Source organism: Somniosus microcephalus, chromosome 13 (genome assembly GCF_052327205.1).
Source record: "Somniosus microcephalus isolate GS21.2 chromosome 13, FLI_Smic_1.0, whole genome shotgun sequence".
Taxonomy (NCBI): Eukaryota; Metazoa; Chordata; class Chondrichthyes; order Squaliformes; family Somniosidae; genus Somniosus; species Somniosus microcephalus.
The window spans coordinates 91,333,144-91,351,474 of NC_140999.1; the positions used below are offsets into that span (position 1 = coordinate 91,333,144).

At 52.6% G+C, this 18,331-nt stretch overlaps 1 protein-coding gene across 4 annotated transcripts in view; it reads right to left on the reverse strand.

Annotated features, from left to right (window-relative positions):
• Positions 1-18,331, reverse strand: part of pcif1 (phosphorylated CTD interacting factor 1) — a 348,501-nt gene that overhangs the window by 143,508 nt on the left and 186,662 nt on the right. For all 4 annotated transcript variants that reach the window (XM_086005128.1, XM_086005129.1, XM_086005131.1 and 1 more), the window contains one exon: positions 13,204-13,290. In XM_086005128.1, the coding sequence (XP_085861254.1) occupies positions 13,204-13,290 (87 nt within the window). The remainder of the gene's footprint in view (positions 1-13,203; positions 13,291-18,331) is intronic.

Here is an 18,331-nt window from a genome sequence, read left to right on the forward strand (position 1 = left end):
GCAGTGAAACAATGGCTGCCAGATCCCGGAGATGAAAACGATTAGTCCCGCCACACACACACACACCGATTGGCCAACCATCAGGGGACCGTACTGTAGGATTGGTCAATCGTGACGGCACAGGATTGGTGGAACCTTGACGTCAGTCAATCAATGCTAAGTAGCAGATAATGAGTTTAATTGTGAAGGTTTTTTGCATAAGGCGCGAACAATTTTCGTCCAACCGAAAAGTAAATACACTTACCACTGTCCCGGAACCGTAAGCTTTCTTTGGAGGTAACGCGCGCGTAGGTAGGCTCTATAACTTTCGAGCGCATAGCCGGAGAGACGCACATCCGAGGACAGACAGACAGATAGACAGACAGACCGATTCGTTTATATATATAGAGACTAGCTGGAGTGCCCGGCGGTGCCGAGGCTTTTTAGAGGGCATGTTGTTGTTGGAAAAGAGAGAGCGACTGGGGGGAAGAGAGAGAGCGACTGGGGGGGGGGGGGGGGAAAGAGAGAGAGCGACTGGGGGGGGGGGGGAAAGAGAGAGAGCGACTGGGGGGGGGGGGGAAGAGAGAGAGCGACTGGGGGGGATGAGAGAGAGCGACTGGGGGGGATGAGAGAGAGCGACTGGGGGGGAAGAGAGAGCGCGACGGGGGGGGAAAGAGAGAGCGCGACGGGGGGGGAAGAGAGAGAGCGACTGGGGGGGAAAGAGAGAGAGCGACGGGGGGAAAGAGAGAGAGCAACTGGGGGGGGGGAAAGAGAGAGAGCGACTGGGGGGGAAGAGAGAGAGCGACGGGGGGGAGGGAGAGAGAGAGCGACTGGGGAGGGATGAGAGAGCGCGACTGGGGGGGAAGAGAGAGAGCGACTGGGGGGGAAGAGAGAGAGTGACTGGGGGGGAAGAGAGAGAGCGACTGGGGGGGAAGAGAGAGAGCGACTGGGGGGGGGGGGGGAAGAGAGAGCGCGACTGGGGGGGGGGAAGAGAGAGAGCGACTGGGGGGGGGAAGAGAGAGAGCGACTGGGGGGGGGAAGAGAGAGCGACTGGGGGGGGAAGAGAGAGAGCGACTGGGGGGGGGAAGAGAGAGAGCGACTGGGGGGGGGAAGAGAGAGAGCGACTGGGGGGGGGAAGAGAGAGAGCGACTGGGGGGGGAAGAGAGAGAGCGACTGGGGGGAAGAGAGGGTGGGGAGGGCAGGGAGGGGGAGGGCAGGGAGGGGGAGGGCAGGGAGGAGGAGGAGGGCGGGGAGGGGAGGGGGAGGGCGGGGAGGAGGAGGGAGGGCAGGGGGGAGGGAAGGGAGGGGGAGTGAAAGGTGGGTAGGGAAAGGGGGTCGGGGGGAGGGAAGGGAAGGGAGAGAGGAGGGGGGAAGGGAAGGGAGGGGGAGGGGGGAAGGGAGGGGGAGGGGGGAGGGAAGGGAGGGGGAGAGGGAAGGGGAGGGAGGGGAGGGGGAAGGGAGGGGGAGAGGGAAGGGGAGGGAGGGGAGGGGGAAGGGAGGGAGGGAAGGGGAAGGGAGGGGGAGGGAAGGGAGGGGGAGGGAAGGGAGGGGGAGGGAAGGGAGGGGGAGGGGAGGGAAGGGAGGGAGGGCAGGGGGGGAGGGGAGGAGAGAAGGGGGGCGAGAAGGAAGGGGGAGCGGGGGAGAGAATGGGGGAGGAGGGGGGAGGGGAGGGGAGAGAGAAGGGGGGAGAGAATGGGGGAGGAGGGGGGAGAGAAGGAGAGAAGGGGGAGGGGACAGGGGAAGGGGAGAGGGGGAGAGAAGGGGGGAGGGGGGAGGAGAGGAGGGGAGGAGGGGGGGAGAGGAGGGGGAGGAGGAGGGGGGAGGGGGAGGAGGTGGAGGGGGGGAGAGAGACAGAGGGAAGGAGAGAGAGAGGGGCGAGTGGCCCGCGGCCGCAAATGGAGCCAAGCCCCGAGAACAGGCGTGAGCCGGCTTGAGGCTGAGAGACGGCAACTCCCGGTTGCCGGGGTAACCCATCCCCCCCCTTCCGAGCCCCCGTCCTCCCGAGCACCGGCCGCGCCGCCCCGCCCTCCCGAGAGCCCCGCTCTCCGAGCCCCGGCCGCCCCGCACTCCCGAGAGCCCCGCTCTCCGAGCCCCAGCCGCCCCGCCCCGCACTCCCGAGAGCCCCGCTCTCCGAGCCCCGGCCGCCCGCCCCGCACTCGCGAGAGCCGCGCTCTCCGAGCCCCGCTCTCCGAGCCCCGGCCGCCCGCCCCGCACTCCCGAGAGCCCCGCTCTCCGAGCCACGGCCGCCCGCCCCGCACTCCCGAGAGCCCCGCTCTCCGAGCCCCGGCCGCCCCGCCCCGCACTCCCGAGAGCCCCGCTCTCCGAGCCCCGCCCGCCCGCCCCGCACTCCCGAGAGCCCCGCTCTCCGAGCCCCGGCCGCCCCGCCCCGCACTCCCGAGAGCCCCGCTCGCCGAGCCCCGCCCCCCCGGCCGAGCCGGCTTGAAGTCCGCCGATTGCGGCTGTGAGAGACGGCCGGCGGGCCCGGTTGCCGGGATAACCATTGCCGCTCACCAAGCCCCGCCCGAGATCCGCACTCCCGAGAGCCCCGCCCCCCCCGCGCCGAGCGGGGAACAGAGAGAGACGCCGCGTCTCAGCTGCTCCTGCTGCGCGCGCACCCTGACCCTCGTGACTGACGCCGTTGCCCCGGGTAACGTGACACCAGGGTGTGGGGGGCGGGGGGGTGCTGGTGAGGAGCTTAGCAGAAGCCGTGGGACAATTACCTAGCTCGGGCCTGGCTGGGCAAGAAAGGCCCAGGCTTTGAGGCCTAACAAAAACGGGGAAAGGTAGGAAAAAGAATCTTCAGGTTAGAGAAAATATTTACAAATGAATGAAGTTTTTTTTTAAACAATTTAATAAAAGCAATTTTATTTTGCTGGAAATGTATATTTGAAAAGACGCAGAAAGCAGGAAAAAGGAATGGAAGCAAGATGGCGGCTACTCACCTCGGTTCAGAACGATAAGGCCCGCCCACACACGCACCGATTGGTCGACCGTCATGTCACCAAAGCGTAGGATTGGTCAATCGTCCCGTCACTCGACCGTAGGAGGGACCGGCTGCACGCGCCAGCAACCCGGCGTACGATTGGTCGACCTCGAGGTCACTCTATCGCTAATGAGCGGATAATGAGATGCTAATGAGCGGAATGTTGAAGGTTTTTCGGATACCGCGGGCACAATTTATGTCCGGCCGAAACGTAAATACGCTTACCATCGTTTTGGAACGGTGAGCTTTCTTTCGACGTAACGCACGCGTAGGTACGTTCTGTAACTTTCGAGCGCATAGCCGGACAGACGCACACCCGAGGACAGACAGAAGGACAGGCAGAAGGACAGACAGACAGACAGACAGAATGACAGACAGACGGATCGACTCATATATATATAGATACTAGCTGGGGGGAGCCCGGCTTTGCCAGGGCTGTTTTGGGCCGGGCGGTTTAAATCGAGTGCCAGGCTTTGGGGCCTCTCTGTGTCCCTCTGTGAATCTGCTGCCGGGCAACATTTTAAATCGAGTCCCAGGCTTTTGGGCCCTGTCTGTGTCCCTGTCTCAATCTGCTGCCGGGCAACATTTCTACCTTTTAATACCCTGAAAGATGAAAGTGAAAGTACTTATAAAACGTTTTTGGTAAATCTTATGTTATTTTTAAAAGAGATACTAACTTTTTCAAAGCTGGATGATCAAAGTAGTTTGAGCTGGAAGCTGAAGTAATGGCAGTGAAACAATGGCTGCCAGATCCCTGAGATGAAAACGATTAGTCCCGCCCACACACACACACACCGATTGGCCAACCATCAGGGGACCGTACTGTAGGATTGGTCAATCGTGACGGCACAGGATTGGTGGAACCTTGACGTCAGTCAATCAATGCTAAGTAGCAGATAATGAGTTTAATTGTGAAGGTTTTTTGCATAAGGCGCGAACAATTTTCGTCCGACCGAAAAGTAAATACGCTTACCACCGTCCCGGAACCGTAAGCTTTCTTTGGAGGTAATGCGCGCGTAGGTAGGCTCTATAACTTTCGAGCGTATAGCCGGACAGACGCACACCCGAGGACAGACAGATAGAGACAGATCGATTCGTTTATTTATATATATATACTAGCTGAAGTGTCCGGCGGTGCCGAGGCTTTTTCGAGGGCATGTTGTTGTTGGAAGAGAGAGAGAGAGAGAGAGCGACCAGGGGGGTGGGGGGGAAGAGAGAGAGAGAGAGAGAGAGAGAGAGAGAGAGAGAGAGAGCGACTGGGGGGGAAGAGAGAGAGCGACTGGGGGGCAGAGAGCGCGTGACTGGGGGGAAGAGAGAGCGCGACTGGGGGGAAGGGAAGGGGAGGGGGAGGGGGGAAGGGGGAGGGGAGGGGGAAGGGGAGGAGAGGGGAGAAGGGGGGAGGAGGAGGGGGGAGGGTGGGGGAGGAGGAGGAGGGGGGGGAGGAGGGGGGAAGAGGAGGGGAGAAGGGAGAGAGCGACTGGGGGGAAGAGAGAGAGCGACTGGGGGAGGGGCGGGGGAGGAGGGGGGGAAGGAGGGAAGGGGGGGAAGAGGAGGGGGGGAAGGGGGGGAGGAGGAGGGGGGAGAGGGGGGAGGGGGGGAAGCGAGGGGTGGTGGAGGAGGAGGGGGGGTGGAGGAGGAGGGGGGGGGGAGGAGAGGGGGAGTCCCCGAGCCCCGCCCCGCGATCTCCCGATGTCCCGCCCCCCGATCTCCCGATGACCCTCCTCACCTGTCACGGAGTTGAAGTCTCCGAAAGCGGCCACGGTGCCCCGGGCCTCTTCCCCCGCGCATTCAGGAGGCGCGGGGAAGAGAGAGACAGACTGGGGGGGGGGGGGGAAGAGTTAGACGCCGCCGTGCACCTGCTCCGCGGAGCTCCGTGACGCCACCGCCGCACCAGCCTTTATTAAGATGGCGGCGGTAGCGGCACTCGGCTGAGGCCCGCCCCTCCAGCCTTCACAAAGATGGCGGCGATCGGGGGCCGCTTGTTGACAGGGGCCAGGAGGTGCCTAGCTGGGGCGTGGGTGCGGAGGAGAGGCCGAGGCTTCGAGGCCTACCTGGAAAAACGGGGAAAGGTAGGAAAATTAATGAGATTAGATAAAAGATTTAGAAAGTAATTAACTTTTTTTAAAAATATGGTCTAGAAATTCAGTATAGCCACTTTTGGGGCGGTAAATTCGGGCCGGCGCTAAAGTTAGCGCCCGCCGGAAAGTGGAAGCCACTTCGCCGATATTCAGTAGCTTTGGCCAAGGAGTTTGGGCGAGTGCTGAAACTGGCGTTGCACCCCTATCTTTAGGCGCTAAGCCGGCGGTGCAGAGTGATAACGCCGAGGCCGGGCGCAGCGCAGGTGCGGTCATGTTTTGATTGACAGCAGACACCCTGACGCCGGCCAGCTCTTAAAGGGGGAAGGGTCGACTTGGTCTGCTGCCACGCCCTGGATACTGCAGCCCTCCAGCTAGGCCTGAACACTGCTGCTGGACCCAAATAGCGCCTGAAGCCATGCAGAAGGCCCGTGAACGAGCGCAGCGCTTCTCAGAGCATGCTTTGAGGGTGCTGCTTAGGGGTTTGGAGAAGAGAAGAGATATCTTGTGCCCGGACAGTGGCAAGAAGGCTCCCAAGAGGCTGTACAGGAGAGCCTGGAGGGAAATCGCCCAGAGGGTCACAGCCAACAGCGATGTCCCCAGGACTGGTGACCAATGCCGCAAGAAGTTCAACGACCTCACTCGGTTGGTCAGGGTGAGTACCCTTTCCAGTGTCCTCCTCATCCTTGCATGTGCACCTCACATTACGGGCAAAGGGACCTCAAAGGCCTAATGGCCAGCCCTCCTCCAGCAGCTATGGCACTGGCATGATCATCAGTAGCACTTTCTGCACTTGACACACTGGCCAAGCTATTCGACCATGGGAGGCAGTGCACACAACAACAGGGCACCACACTGTACTTAGAGGCCGTCCTTTCTCTTGCAGGCCAAGCTGGCACAGAATCTGAAGAGCCGGACTGTCACCGGGGGAGGCCGTGTCCAGTTCCAGGAGCTCAGTGACCTGGAGGAGCGCGTGGCTCGACTCATGCGTGCCCGGGTGATTGGCCCCGTTGCTATTGGAGATGCCGACCCTGTGCTGGGCCCCAATGGTAAGGACATGACCATTTGGACCTCTCTCGTTCCCCTTGCGCTTCAGATCTACATCCTTTGCCACTGTCCCACCAATGCGCATAATGCCACCACTCATGCCTCCCTCGCTGACGCCCTGTCCTCACTCTAAAGCTACTCTTGCGCCCTCCTGCTTTCAGCTGGTGAGGAGGAGGTCCCTGAAGCCGCGAGTGTCAGTCCCTCGGAAGAGGAGGACGACGAGGACCAAGAGGAAGGCGGCACATCGGGGGAACCCTCATCCGCGCCAGGGGATGGCAATGGAGGGGACACGTCTTGCCTGGAGGAGAGCCAGGGGGAAGTGTTGCAGGGGGGTGTAGCTCCTGTGCCCAGTGGCGTGCAGCCACGCGGGAAGGGTCGGGCAGCACGGCTGCCTTCTCCCCAGAGGGGGGAAGTGTTGCAGGGGAGGGCAGTTGCTGGGCCCAGTGGCGTCCAGCCACGCGGGAAGAGTCGGCCAGCTCGGCGGCCTTCTCCCCAGAGGGAGAGTCCGGCCTCCAGTCCGGAGACGGTCCTCGCCCAGGAGGTGCGCCTCCTTGATCAAATGTCCGTGGATTCGGAGCGGCGCCACACCGAGTTCATGGGGGTTGTGGGACAGTTGCCTCAGGCCATTGAGTCCCTGGCTCATAGTGTGGCCGATTTCGGGGACTCACAGGCCAGGGGTGTCGAACAACTCGCGGCAGCACAGGACGCGAGTCGAGAGTTCATGAGTGGTGCCGTGCAGACACTGGCTGGTCTGATGCGGGCACAGACCAGGGCAGTACGGGCACTCACTTCTGCCACACTCGCTGTGTCACGGACGCATCGCCAGGGCACCCGCCGCGCTGCTGCAGCACAGCGGTCTGGCCTTCACCAGATTGCTGCGCTTGCTGCAGTGCCAGCCCGGCCGAGTGCCAGTGTCTCTGGCGACCAGCGAGCGCCTGGCATCAGCCAGCTTGCCCCCATTGCTGCAGCCGCCACTGCCACTCCCCCAGCAAAGCTGCGACGAGCTGCTGGAGAGACTGATGCTGCCCAGCCACAGCTGCAGCAGTCAGCAGCCGGCCCCTCCAGGGCCGGACCTCGTCTAGGCCGACCCCCAAGGGCATCTGCCGTCACGCTTTGTGCCCCTCAGGAGCCTTCCCCCAGCCTTGCAACACCCACAGGGCCCAGGTTGAGGCGGAGCAGCAGGTCGGGCAGGGGCCGGAGAAGCCTGCACAAGGACTCGCCCTCTCGGCACACCAAGTAGAGTGTGTTGCCAAATGTTTTTTTATATGGGGGTGTTTGCATTCTGTATGGGGGGGGTTTATTTTGGTAAGGCCGAAGATGATGGCAAATGTTTTTTTAGATGGGGGTGTTTGTGTTCTGTATGGGGGGGTTTGTCTTGGTAAGGCCGAGGATGAAGGCCAATTGGATGGACAAGTTTTGTTATTCCTCCCCAGGTTGTGGGAGTGAGATATGTTTTTGACTGTTTTTTGGGGGTGTTGTCTGTTTTTGTGTTTCATGTGGGAAGGGCCCTGAGTTTGTTAAATAAAGCTTTTATTTATTCAGTTTGTCCATGTGTCATGTTTCAAGTGGTTCTTGCGTTAACCGGCTGAGGGCTTGCGGAGCGGCTGCATTCAGGTGCGTTCATTGCCACAAGCCATTCCCTGAGAGGGGGCCTAGAAGTGTCGTTCAATAAGCCGCCGGCGGACGGCCCTTGGACCTTGTGGCTCCCTCCTGGGCTGGTACTCCTCCTCCTCCTCCTCATGGTCCTCCTGCTCGTCCTCCTGAGGTGGTGGTCCAACGTGAGGTGGCAGTGCCTGAGTCCTGCGGATAGCCAGGTTGTGCAGCATGCAGCAAACGACGACGAACTGGGAGACTCTATCCGGCGAATACTGTAGAGATCCGCCGGAACGATCCAGGCAGCGGAACCGTTGCTTGAGGACGCCAATCGTTTGCTCTATGATGTTCCTTGTGGCTTGATGGCTTTCGTTGTATGCCTCCTCAGCAGGGGTCCTGGGCGCGCGGAGCGGGGTCATGAGCCATGTACACAAAGGGTAGCCCTTGTCCCCGATAAGCCATCCCCTTGGGGGAGGCTGTGCCTGGAACATGTCAGCTACAGTAGTCCGGCGCAGGATAAATGCATCGTGGCTGCTTCCTGGAAAGCGGGCATTGACAGCTAGGATGCGCTGCCTGTGGTCACACACCAGCTGTACATTGAGGGAATGGTAGCCCTTCCGGTTGCGGTAATCCTCGGCATTGTCGATAGGTGCCCGCATAGCCACATGCGTGCAGTCAATGGCGCCCTGCACCATGGGGAAGTCGGCGATCCTGGCAAATCCGACTGCACGCTGCTCCTGCCTCTCTAGGGTCATGGGGAAGGAGATGAATTGGTGTCTCCTTGCGAAAAGGGCATCGGTGACCTGCCGGATGCAGCGATGCACGGCGAACTGGGAGATGTTCGCTATGTCCCCAGCAGCGGCTTGGAAGGAGCCGCTTGCATAAAAGTTCAGAGCCACCGTGACCTTCACTTCCACCGACAGAGACGTCCTGCACATCAGCTGTGGACGCAGATCTCTGTGAAGCAGCTGGCAGATCTCTGCAACCACCTCCCTTCTGAAGCGCAGCCTCTTCACACAATGCGCGGCAGTCATGGTGAGATAGGACACCTGCTGCCGGTATTCCCTGAGTGGGTAAGGCCTACGTTGCCGACGCCTGATGGCCCCTCTGCGTCTAGGCATGGCTGCCCCTCTCACACAGCATCTGCGAGCCCTTCGCACATAATGCTGGAACTGAGGGTTGGAACCCCATGCAGCCCCCATAATATACTTGCAAACAGTGAAATCACAATGAGTCAAATTTCCAAGCTCTGGCCAGAAGCCAAAAATACCTCTCCTATGTTGTCCCAAATCAGTAAGGTCTGTTCCTTGGTCTCTGTCCAGAAATCCAAAGCACTAAAGTCATTGCAGCAAAATGGCTGGCCTTTATAGTCCAGTCTGAGTGCCCTTTAATTAGCGCTCCCCGAGGCCCACAGGGCCTCTGCTGCGTTCCACTTCACAGTTCTTAACAGCGCCACGCCCACATTGGGCGGGCGCCACTGAAGTTCCGGTTTGGGGCGCACAAACAGCGTTGCACGACGAAATGACGTCATAAGCTGCGCGCGCAGCGGAGCGGGCGCAAACACTTTGCGCCGGCGCTAAATGTCAACTGAAGTTGGGCGTAGGCGCAGATCGGCCTGTGCTCGGGCGCTAAGTGCCTAGCGCTCGAAATCTACTCCTCTTATGGCGCTAACGGCTGGCGAACGCAACTGAATTTCTAGGCCTATGTGTTTTAAAAGCAACTTTTTTTTTTTTTTTTAAAGACGCAGAAAGCGGGAAAAAGAAAGGAAAAGTTTGGAATCAAGATGGCGGCGACTCACCTCAGTTCAGAACGATAAGGCTCGCCCACACACGCACCGATTGGTCGACCGTCAGGTGACCGAAGCGTAGGATTGGTCAATCGTCCCGTCACTCGACTGTAGAAGGGCCCGGCCGCATGCGCCAGGAACCCGGCGTACGATTGGTCAACCTCGAGGTCACTCTATCGCTAATGAGCGGATAATGAGATGCTAATGAGCGGAATTTTGAACGTTTTTCGGATACCGCGGGTGCAATTTTTGTCCGGCCGAAACATAAATACGCTTACGACCGTTTTGGAACGGTAAGCTTTCTTTTGACGTAACGCACGCGTAGGTACGCTCTATAACTTTCGAGCGCATAGCCGGACAGACGCACACCGGACGACAGACAGACAGACGGATCCGTTTATATATATAGATAGACTAGCCGGGGAAGCCCGGCTTTGCCAGGGCTGTTTTGGGCCGGGCGGTTTAAATCGAGTCCCAGGCTTTGGGGCCTCTCTGTGAATCTGGTGCCGGGCAACATTTTAAATCGAGTCCCAGGCTTTTGGGCCCTGTCTCTCTGTCCCTTTGTGAATCTGCTGCCGGGCAACATTTCTACCTTTTAATACCTTCAAAGATGAAAGTGAAAGTACTTATAAAACGTTTTTGGTAAATCTTTTAAAAATAACATAAGAGATACTAACGTTTTCGAAGCTGCATCAGCAGATTTTGAGCTGGAAGTAAATGGTGTTTTTAGCTTGAGGCAATGGCTGCCACATCCCTGAGATGAAAACGATTAGTCCCGCCCACACACACACACCGATTGGCCAACCATCAGGGGACTGTACTGTAGGATTGGTCAATCGTGACGCCACAGGATTGGTAGAACCTTGACGTCAGTCAATCAATGCTAAGTAGCAGATAATGAGTTTAATTGTGAAGGTTTTTTGCATAAGGCGCGAACAATTTTCGTCCGACCGAAAAGTAAATACGCTTACCACCGTCCCGGAACCGTAAGCTTTCTTTGGAGGTAACGCGCGCGTAGGTAGGCTCTATAACTCCAGAGAGTATAGGCCCATTCTACACAATCTCTCATCATAGGACAGCCCTCTCATCCTAGGAATCAATCTAGTGAACGTTTGTTACACCGCCTCCAATGCAAGTATATACTTCCTTAGATAAAGAGACCAAAACTGTGCACAGTACTCCAGGTGTTGTCTCACCAAGGCCCTGTACAATTGTAGCAAGACTTCCTTACTCTTATACTCAGACTTCCTTACTCTTATACTCAGACTTCCTTGCAATAAAGGCCATTTTCCTTCCTTATTGCTTGCTGTACCTGAATGCTAGCTTTCTGTGTTTCTTGCACGAGGACACCCAAATCTCTCTGAACACCAACATTCAAAAGCTTCTTACTATTTAAAAAACACTCTACTTCTCCATTCTGCCCACCAAAGTGAACAATCCCACACCTCCCCACACTACACTACATCTGCCACTCTACCGCCTGCCCACCCCCCCCCACCCAGTCTATCTATATCCCCTTGCAAACTCCCCGCGTTCCCCCCACAGCCAACAAACTCGGATACATTACACTCGGTCCCCCCATCCAGGTCACCAACATAGATTGTAAACAGCCGAGATCCCAGCACTGATCCTTGCGGCTCATGTGGAGCATAAACACTGGCATGGGTCTGTTGGGCCGAATAGACCTTCCTGTGCTGTAAGTACTATGTAATGCTACTCGATAAGTTGGTTGGGGTAATATGCACCCACTCCAACTTCCAGCAAAACTTGACAATCGTAGAAAGGGGTGAGGACCTGGTATAACTGGGTCCTGCCCAAAATTCCAGCCCGCTTGCCCAGATTATGGCCTTTCTGCACCCCAGGAATTTCAGGGCACCGTAAATCGGATACTGTGGTCATCCGGAGGTGGGATGAAGGAGTGGAGAGCATCTGTCTGGGCCAGGAAAAAGAGAAGGGGCAGACTTTGTTGCTTTAAGAATTTTGCCCCGAGAGGTCTGCTGATCTCCCTCTCCCACTGTGCTGCATACAGATCCTTATTCAGCGGTACGTCAGGCACTCTTTATTCCAAATTGGCAACAGTGAGACTCCAAGTAATATCATTGAAATATAACACAATAGAGCAGCAATCTTTCTATTTGATGCCTCACACGATGCAATGAGAAAGGTGCCCTGCTATCCATTGGTGGCTACAATGGTACTGGATTGAAGTCCCAGCTTAGGTTAATGCTGTGGACAGTGGGAGAGGGTTAGAAGCCACCGTTAACAAAGTTAATGAGATGCTGGGCAAGACTTTCAGTGGTTGAAGATATCCCACTGAAGCCATCCTTAAGGAAGCCTGAGGAGAGGGATGGAGCTCCGACTTGTACCTTGTTTGTTTGGAAACAGCAACAATTTGAGTATTGGCGTTAGTGGCTCAAATCTATGTGGGAACTCTCTCCCCATCCTCAATGCTCTCTCTGATCAAGGTGTTTCTGTGTCGAGCTGGCTCCTGAGGTTTCTCTATGCAAAAAACTGTGCTTCAACAGCCTGGTAGCTAGGATCGCCTTCCAATAAATGAGTGTCACACTGAGCTCTCATGCCAAGGGTTGGCAGGCTTCACACTTTGTAAACACAGGTATCACAAGAGGCAGCTGCAGCAACAAACTGAGGCACTTTTACACAAATTTTAGAACGGAGTGACTGCTGCCAACGAACCGGAAGCTACGCAGAAGCATTCTGCGCATAAATATCAGGTCCAAAATATGAAAAAGTAACATTCACCACAACAGACAGAGGAGCTGATAGCGATAAGCACACTCCGCGAGAGTACAATAAAACTCTCACAATCTGACAACATCCTAATATCACCTACAAGCCACATTTCCTCGTTAGCTTGTACTGGAAGTTTTCGCAGTTCATTCTGTTGAATTAATCACACCGCTGCCACTCTCTCTCTCTTCTCGCGTTCCTTCTCCGCCCTCCCTCTCGCTTTCCTCCCCAGTCTCTTAGTCTAGCACGCCTCTCTCTATCTCTCCACACTGTCTCTACTCTCTTTCTCAATGATCCTTTTCCCAGCCAATTAAATCCTAACATCCTGCACCTGCATTCTGTTCACCAGCCGCGTGTTCAAACCACAACAGAGGAGCTGATAGCGATAAACACACTCCGTGAGAGTGCAATAAAACTCTCAATCGGACAGCATCGTAATATTACCTTCAAGTCACATTACAGACCTCAATACCTGACATTTCCACCCCCTCCCCTTTTCTCCATCACCAATCTGTGGGAAGTCCGGCGAGAACAACCAAAAAGCCACTGGAACTGTGCATGCACAAATACTTAATTTTGTTGGCAGCAGTTGCGTCCATTTTAAAATCAAGAGCTTGCACCAGAATTGGTCCAATTAGGGTGGGCCATTACTCAAACAATATTGAAAAAAGGCACCCCCTAACTCTGTACAAACAAACCTTGATTGAAATTTCAATGGAAATGCCTCCCTACAAATGCGAGAGCTGCAGGAGAACATGTGGCGCTCTTGTTGATCAGCTGATCAACATTAATTACAAACTTGGTACAGGAAACAGGAGAGGAATCAATTTCTGACAATGGAAGGAAAAGAGCTAAGGAAGCACTCCAGAAAATGGCTTCATGTTGTGTGAAGAGCGCCCAGGGCACAGTGGTAACAACAGGCCTCTATGTGGAGCTTAAACCACTCAGGGAATAAATGTTTCTCACTGAACTGAAATGGGTTTGCAGCTTACCTGGTATCTCCTGAGTAAGCACCAGACCCGTGCCAAGAACTTTTCAAACCGTACGTCATCAATACAACTGTACCTATAGAGCTGCTCCTAAAAAAAAAAGGGACAACACTTTTAAAAACCAAATCACTTCTCAGTTGACTTACATCCAAGAGCAAAACCAGCAAGGTTACACAAGGGGGCTACTGGAATGGGACCGCACTGCAGCCTCACTAGATTAGACGGGAGCGTGAGTTGGAGATAGGAATAAGCCTTCTTTGATGTCCCGCACTGCAGCCTCACTAGATTAGACGGGAGCGTGAGTTGGAGATAGGAATAAGCCTTCTTCGATGTCCCGCACTGCAGCCTCACTAGATTAGACGGGAGCGTGAGTTGGAGATAGGAATAGAAGAGTACAGTGGTGAGTGCAGCTCTGCTGAATTTGTCCAAAAATGTCTAATCATTTGTTCTCTCAACAGGTTTGTCAGTGAATGCTGTTCCGTGCTGTAGATTCATGTCCAACTGGATTAGATCACGGTTGCTTACACATATCACTTAGAACTAATTCTCCTTGGTAGTCGGGTCCAGATTTAAGCCCAAGCCTCCAAAGGGACTGGAAACTGTACGAACCAGGGGTAAAAGTGTCTAACTTAATGAACTAACCAGTTCACTATCATTTTACCCCATCTGTCTGGACTGGATTTGCATGCAGGTCTCAGAGACTTGCAAGGAAAATGTCTTACCTAGCCAGTTCCCCAGAGGAGCAAGATGTTCATCCCACGTCTGGGCTGGGTTCTAACTCAGGCCTTATAGCAGGCTGTACACTTAGATAATTTGCCACCAAATACAAATAATATTTTATCAGCATTTTACATCATTGATGGGGATCACAAGAGACAGCAAAATAAACAAAAACTCCACGGGGAAATTGATCCAACCGTGACTAACTAAAGAAGTTAAGGATAGCATTGGATTGAAAGAAGCAGCTTATAATGCTGCGAAGAATAATAGCAAGCCTGATGATTGGGAGAGTTTCAGAAACCAGCAAAGGATGACTAAGAAATTGATAAAAAGGGAAAAAATAGAATGAGAGAAAATTAGCAAGAAATATAAAAACAGATTGTAAGAGCTTCTACAAGTGTGTAAAAAGGAAGAGAGTAGCAAAAATAAACGTTGGTCCCTTAGAGGCTGAGACAGGAGAAATTATTATGGGGAATAAGGAAATGGCAGAAACGTTAAACAAATATTTTGTATTTGTCTTCATAGTAGAAGACACCAAAAGCATACCAAAAATGGTGGGGAACCAAGGGTCTAATGAGGGTGAGGAACTTAACGTAATTAATATAAAGAGAGAAACTAATGGGACTAAAAGCCAATAAATCCCCTGTACCTGACGGCCTACATCCTGGAGTTCTAAAAGAGGTGGCTGCAGAGATAGTGGATGCATTCGTTTTGATATTCCAAAATTCCCTAGATTTTAGAAGGGAAATCGTGTTTGACAAATTTTTTTGAGGATGTAACTAGCAGGGTAGATAAAGGGGAACCAGTGGATCTAGTATATTTGGATTTCCAAAAGGCATTCGATAAGGTGCCACATAAAAGGTTATTACACAAGACAAGGGTTCATGGGGTTGGGGTAATATAGTAGAATGGATAGAGGATTGGTTAACGGACAGAAAATAGAGAGTAGGGACAAATGGGTCTTTCAGGTTGGCAGGCTGTAACTAGTGGGGTGCCGCAGGGATCAGTGCTGGGGCCTCAGCTATTTACAATCTATATTGATGACCTAGATGAAGGGACCGAGTGTAATGTATCCAAGTTTGCTGACGATACAAAGCTAAGTGGGACAGTAAGCTGTGAGGAGAACACAGAGTCTGCAAAGGGATATAGGTAGACTAAGTGAGTGGGCAGTAAGGTGGCAGATGGAGTATAACATGGGGAAATGTGAGGTTATTCACTTTGGTAGGAAGAATAGAAAAACAGAATATTTTTAAAATGGGGAGGAACTTTTAAATGTTGGTGTTCAGAGAGATTTGGGTGTCCTCGTGCAACAAACACAGAAAGCTAGCATGCAGGTACAGCAAGCAATAAGGAAGGCAAATGGCAAGCTGGCCTTTATTGCAAGGGGGTTGGAGTATAAGAGTAAGGAAGTCTTGCTACAATTGTACAGGGCCTGGGTAAGACCACACCTGGAGTACTGTGCACAGTTTTGGTCTCCTTATCTAAGGAAGGATATACTTGCCTTGGAGGCGGTGCAATGAAGGTTCACGAGATTGATTCCTAGGATGAGAGGGCTGTCCTATGATGAGAGATTGCGTAGAATGGGACTATACGCTCTGGAGTTTAGAAGAATGAGCGGTGATCTCATTGAAATGTACAAGATTCTGAAGGGGATTGGCAGGGTAGATGTTGAGAAGTTGTTTCTCCTGGCTGGAGTCTCGAACTAGGGGGCATAGTCTCAGGATAAGGGGTAGGCCATTTAAGACCGAGATGAGGAGGAATTTCTTCACTCAGAGGGTTATGAATCTTTGGAATTCTCTGCCCCAGAGGGCTGTGGATGCTGAGTCTTTGAGTATATTCAAGGCTCAGATAGATAGATTTTTGGACTCTAGGGGAATCAAGGGATATAGAGATCGGGCGGGAAAGTGGAGTTGAGGTCGATGATCAGCCATGATCTTGCTGAATGGCGGAGCAGGTTCGAAGGGCTGTATGGCTCCTGCTCCTATTTCTTATGTTCTTATATTCACAGAAAGAATGCGGATATCCAGTTGTAAACAAACACTTTGGATATACTTAAAAGGGCAAAAAGTACTTCATCTGAAGGGAATTCCCCCATTTGAAGAGAAGTTCTAGCATAATGCCTGTTGTTGATTTACATTAGTAGTGGCATGTAACCTGCCCTCACCGGCCTGGATCCCATGGATCTGCCATCACCTCAATTTAAGGGCTGGATGACTCTGGTTGTTGGATTCTGGAGTTGGGGTAGGGTTAATATAATTATCTATTTATTCAAGAACACTATAGTGCATCATTATTCATTTTTGACTCTAGTGTCTCATTGTTGGTTTTTGATTCTCTATGTGTCAGCCGTGGCTCAGTTGGTAGCACCCTCGCTTCGGAGTCAGAAGGTTGTGGGTTCAAGGCCCGCTCGAGAGACTTGAGCACAAAAATCTAGGCGCTATATAAATGCAAGTCTTTCTTTCTACAATGTCTCATTGTTGGATTTTTGACTCTGTACAATGTCCCTTTGTTAGTTTTTGACTCTCTACAATGTCCCATTGTTGGTTTTAGACTTCCTACAATGTCCCATTGTTGGTTTTAGACTCTCTACAATCTCTCATTGTTGGTTTTAGACCCTCTACAATGTCCCATTGTTGGTTTTAGACTTCCTACTATGTCCCATTGTTGGTTTTAGACTCTACAATGTCCCATTGTTGGTTTTAGACTCTCTACAATCTCTCATTGTTGGTTTTAGACCCTCTACAATGTCCCATTGTTGGTTTTAGACTTCCTACAATGTCCCATTGTTGGTTTTAGACTCTCCACAATCTCTCATTGTTGGTTTTAGACTCTCCACAATCTCTCATTGTTGGTTTTAGACCCTCTACAATGTCCCATTGTTGGTTTTAGATCCTCTACAATGTCCCATTGTTGGTTTTTGACTCTCTACAATGTCCCATTGCTGGTTTGACTCTCTACAATGTCCCATTGTTGGTTTTACACTTCCTACAATGTCCCATTGCTGGTTTGACTCTCTACAATGTCCCATTGTTGGTTTTACACTTCCTACAATCTCTCATTGTTGGTTTTAGACTTCCTGCAATGTCCCATTGTTGGTTTTAGACTCTCTACAATCTCTCATTGTTGGTATTAGACTCTCTACAATGTCCCATTGTTGGTTTTACACTTCCTACAATGTCCCATTGCTGGTTTGACTCTCTACAATGTCCCATTGTTGGTTTTACACTTCCTACAATCTCTCATTGTTGGTTTTAGACCCTCTACAATGTCCCATTGTTGGTTTTAGACTCTCTACAATCTCTCATTGTTGGTATTCGACTCTCTACAATGTCCCATTGTTGGTTATAGACTCTCTACAATGTCCCATTGTTGGTTTTAGACTCTACAATGTCCCATTGTTGGTTTTAGACTCTCTACAATCTCTCATTGTTAGTTTTAGACTCTCTACAATCTCTCATTGTTGGTTTTAGACCCTCTACAATGTCCCATTGTTGGTTTTTGACTCTCTACAATCTCGCATTGTTGGTTTTAGACCCTCTACAATGTCCCATTGTGGGTTTTAGACTCTCTACAATGTCCCATTGTTGGTTTTAGACTCTCTACAATCTCTTATTGTTGGTTTTACACTTCCTACAATCTCTCATTGTTGGTTTTAGACTTCCTACAATGTCCCATTGTTGGTTTTACACTTCCTACAATGTCCCATAGTTGGTTTTAGACTCTCTACAATCTCTTATTGTTGGTTTTACACTTCCTACAATCTCTCATTGTTGGTTTTAGACTTCCTACAATGTCCCATTGTTGGTTTTAGACCCTCTACAATGTCCCATTGTTGGTTTTTGACTCTCTACAATGTCCCATTGCTGATTTTTGACTCTCTACAATGTCCCATTGTTGGTTTTAGACTCTCTACAATCTCGCATTGTTGGTTTTAGACCCTCTACAGAAACACAGAAACCCCACAGTGCAGATAGAGGCCATTTCGGCCAATCGAGCCTGCACCGACACATATCCCACCCGATACCCGTAACCCCTACACCAACACATATCCCACCCTATCCCCGTAACCCCACGTATTTAATCCCCCTAACACGAAGGGTCAATTTATCATAGCCAATCAACCTAACCCGCACATCTTTGGACTGTGGGAGGAAACCGGAGCACCCGGAGGAAACCCACGCAAACACGGGGAGAATGTGCAAACTCCACACAGACACAGACAGTCACCCGAGGCCGGATTCGAACCCAGGTCCCTGGCGCTTAGACCCTCTACAATGTTCCATTGTTGGTTTTAGACTCTCTACAATGTCCCATTGTTGGTTTTAGACCCTCTACAATGTCCCATTGTTGGTTTTAGACCCTCTACAATGTCCCATTGTTGGTTTTAGACCCTCTACAATGTCCCATTGTT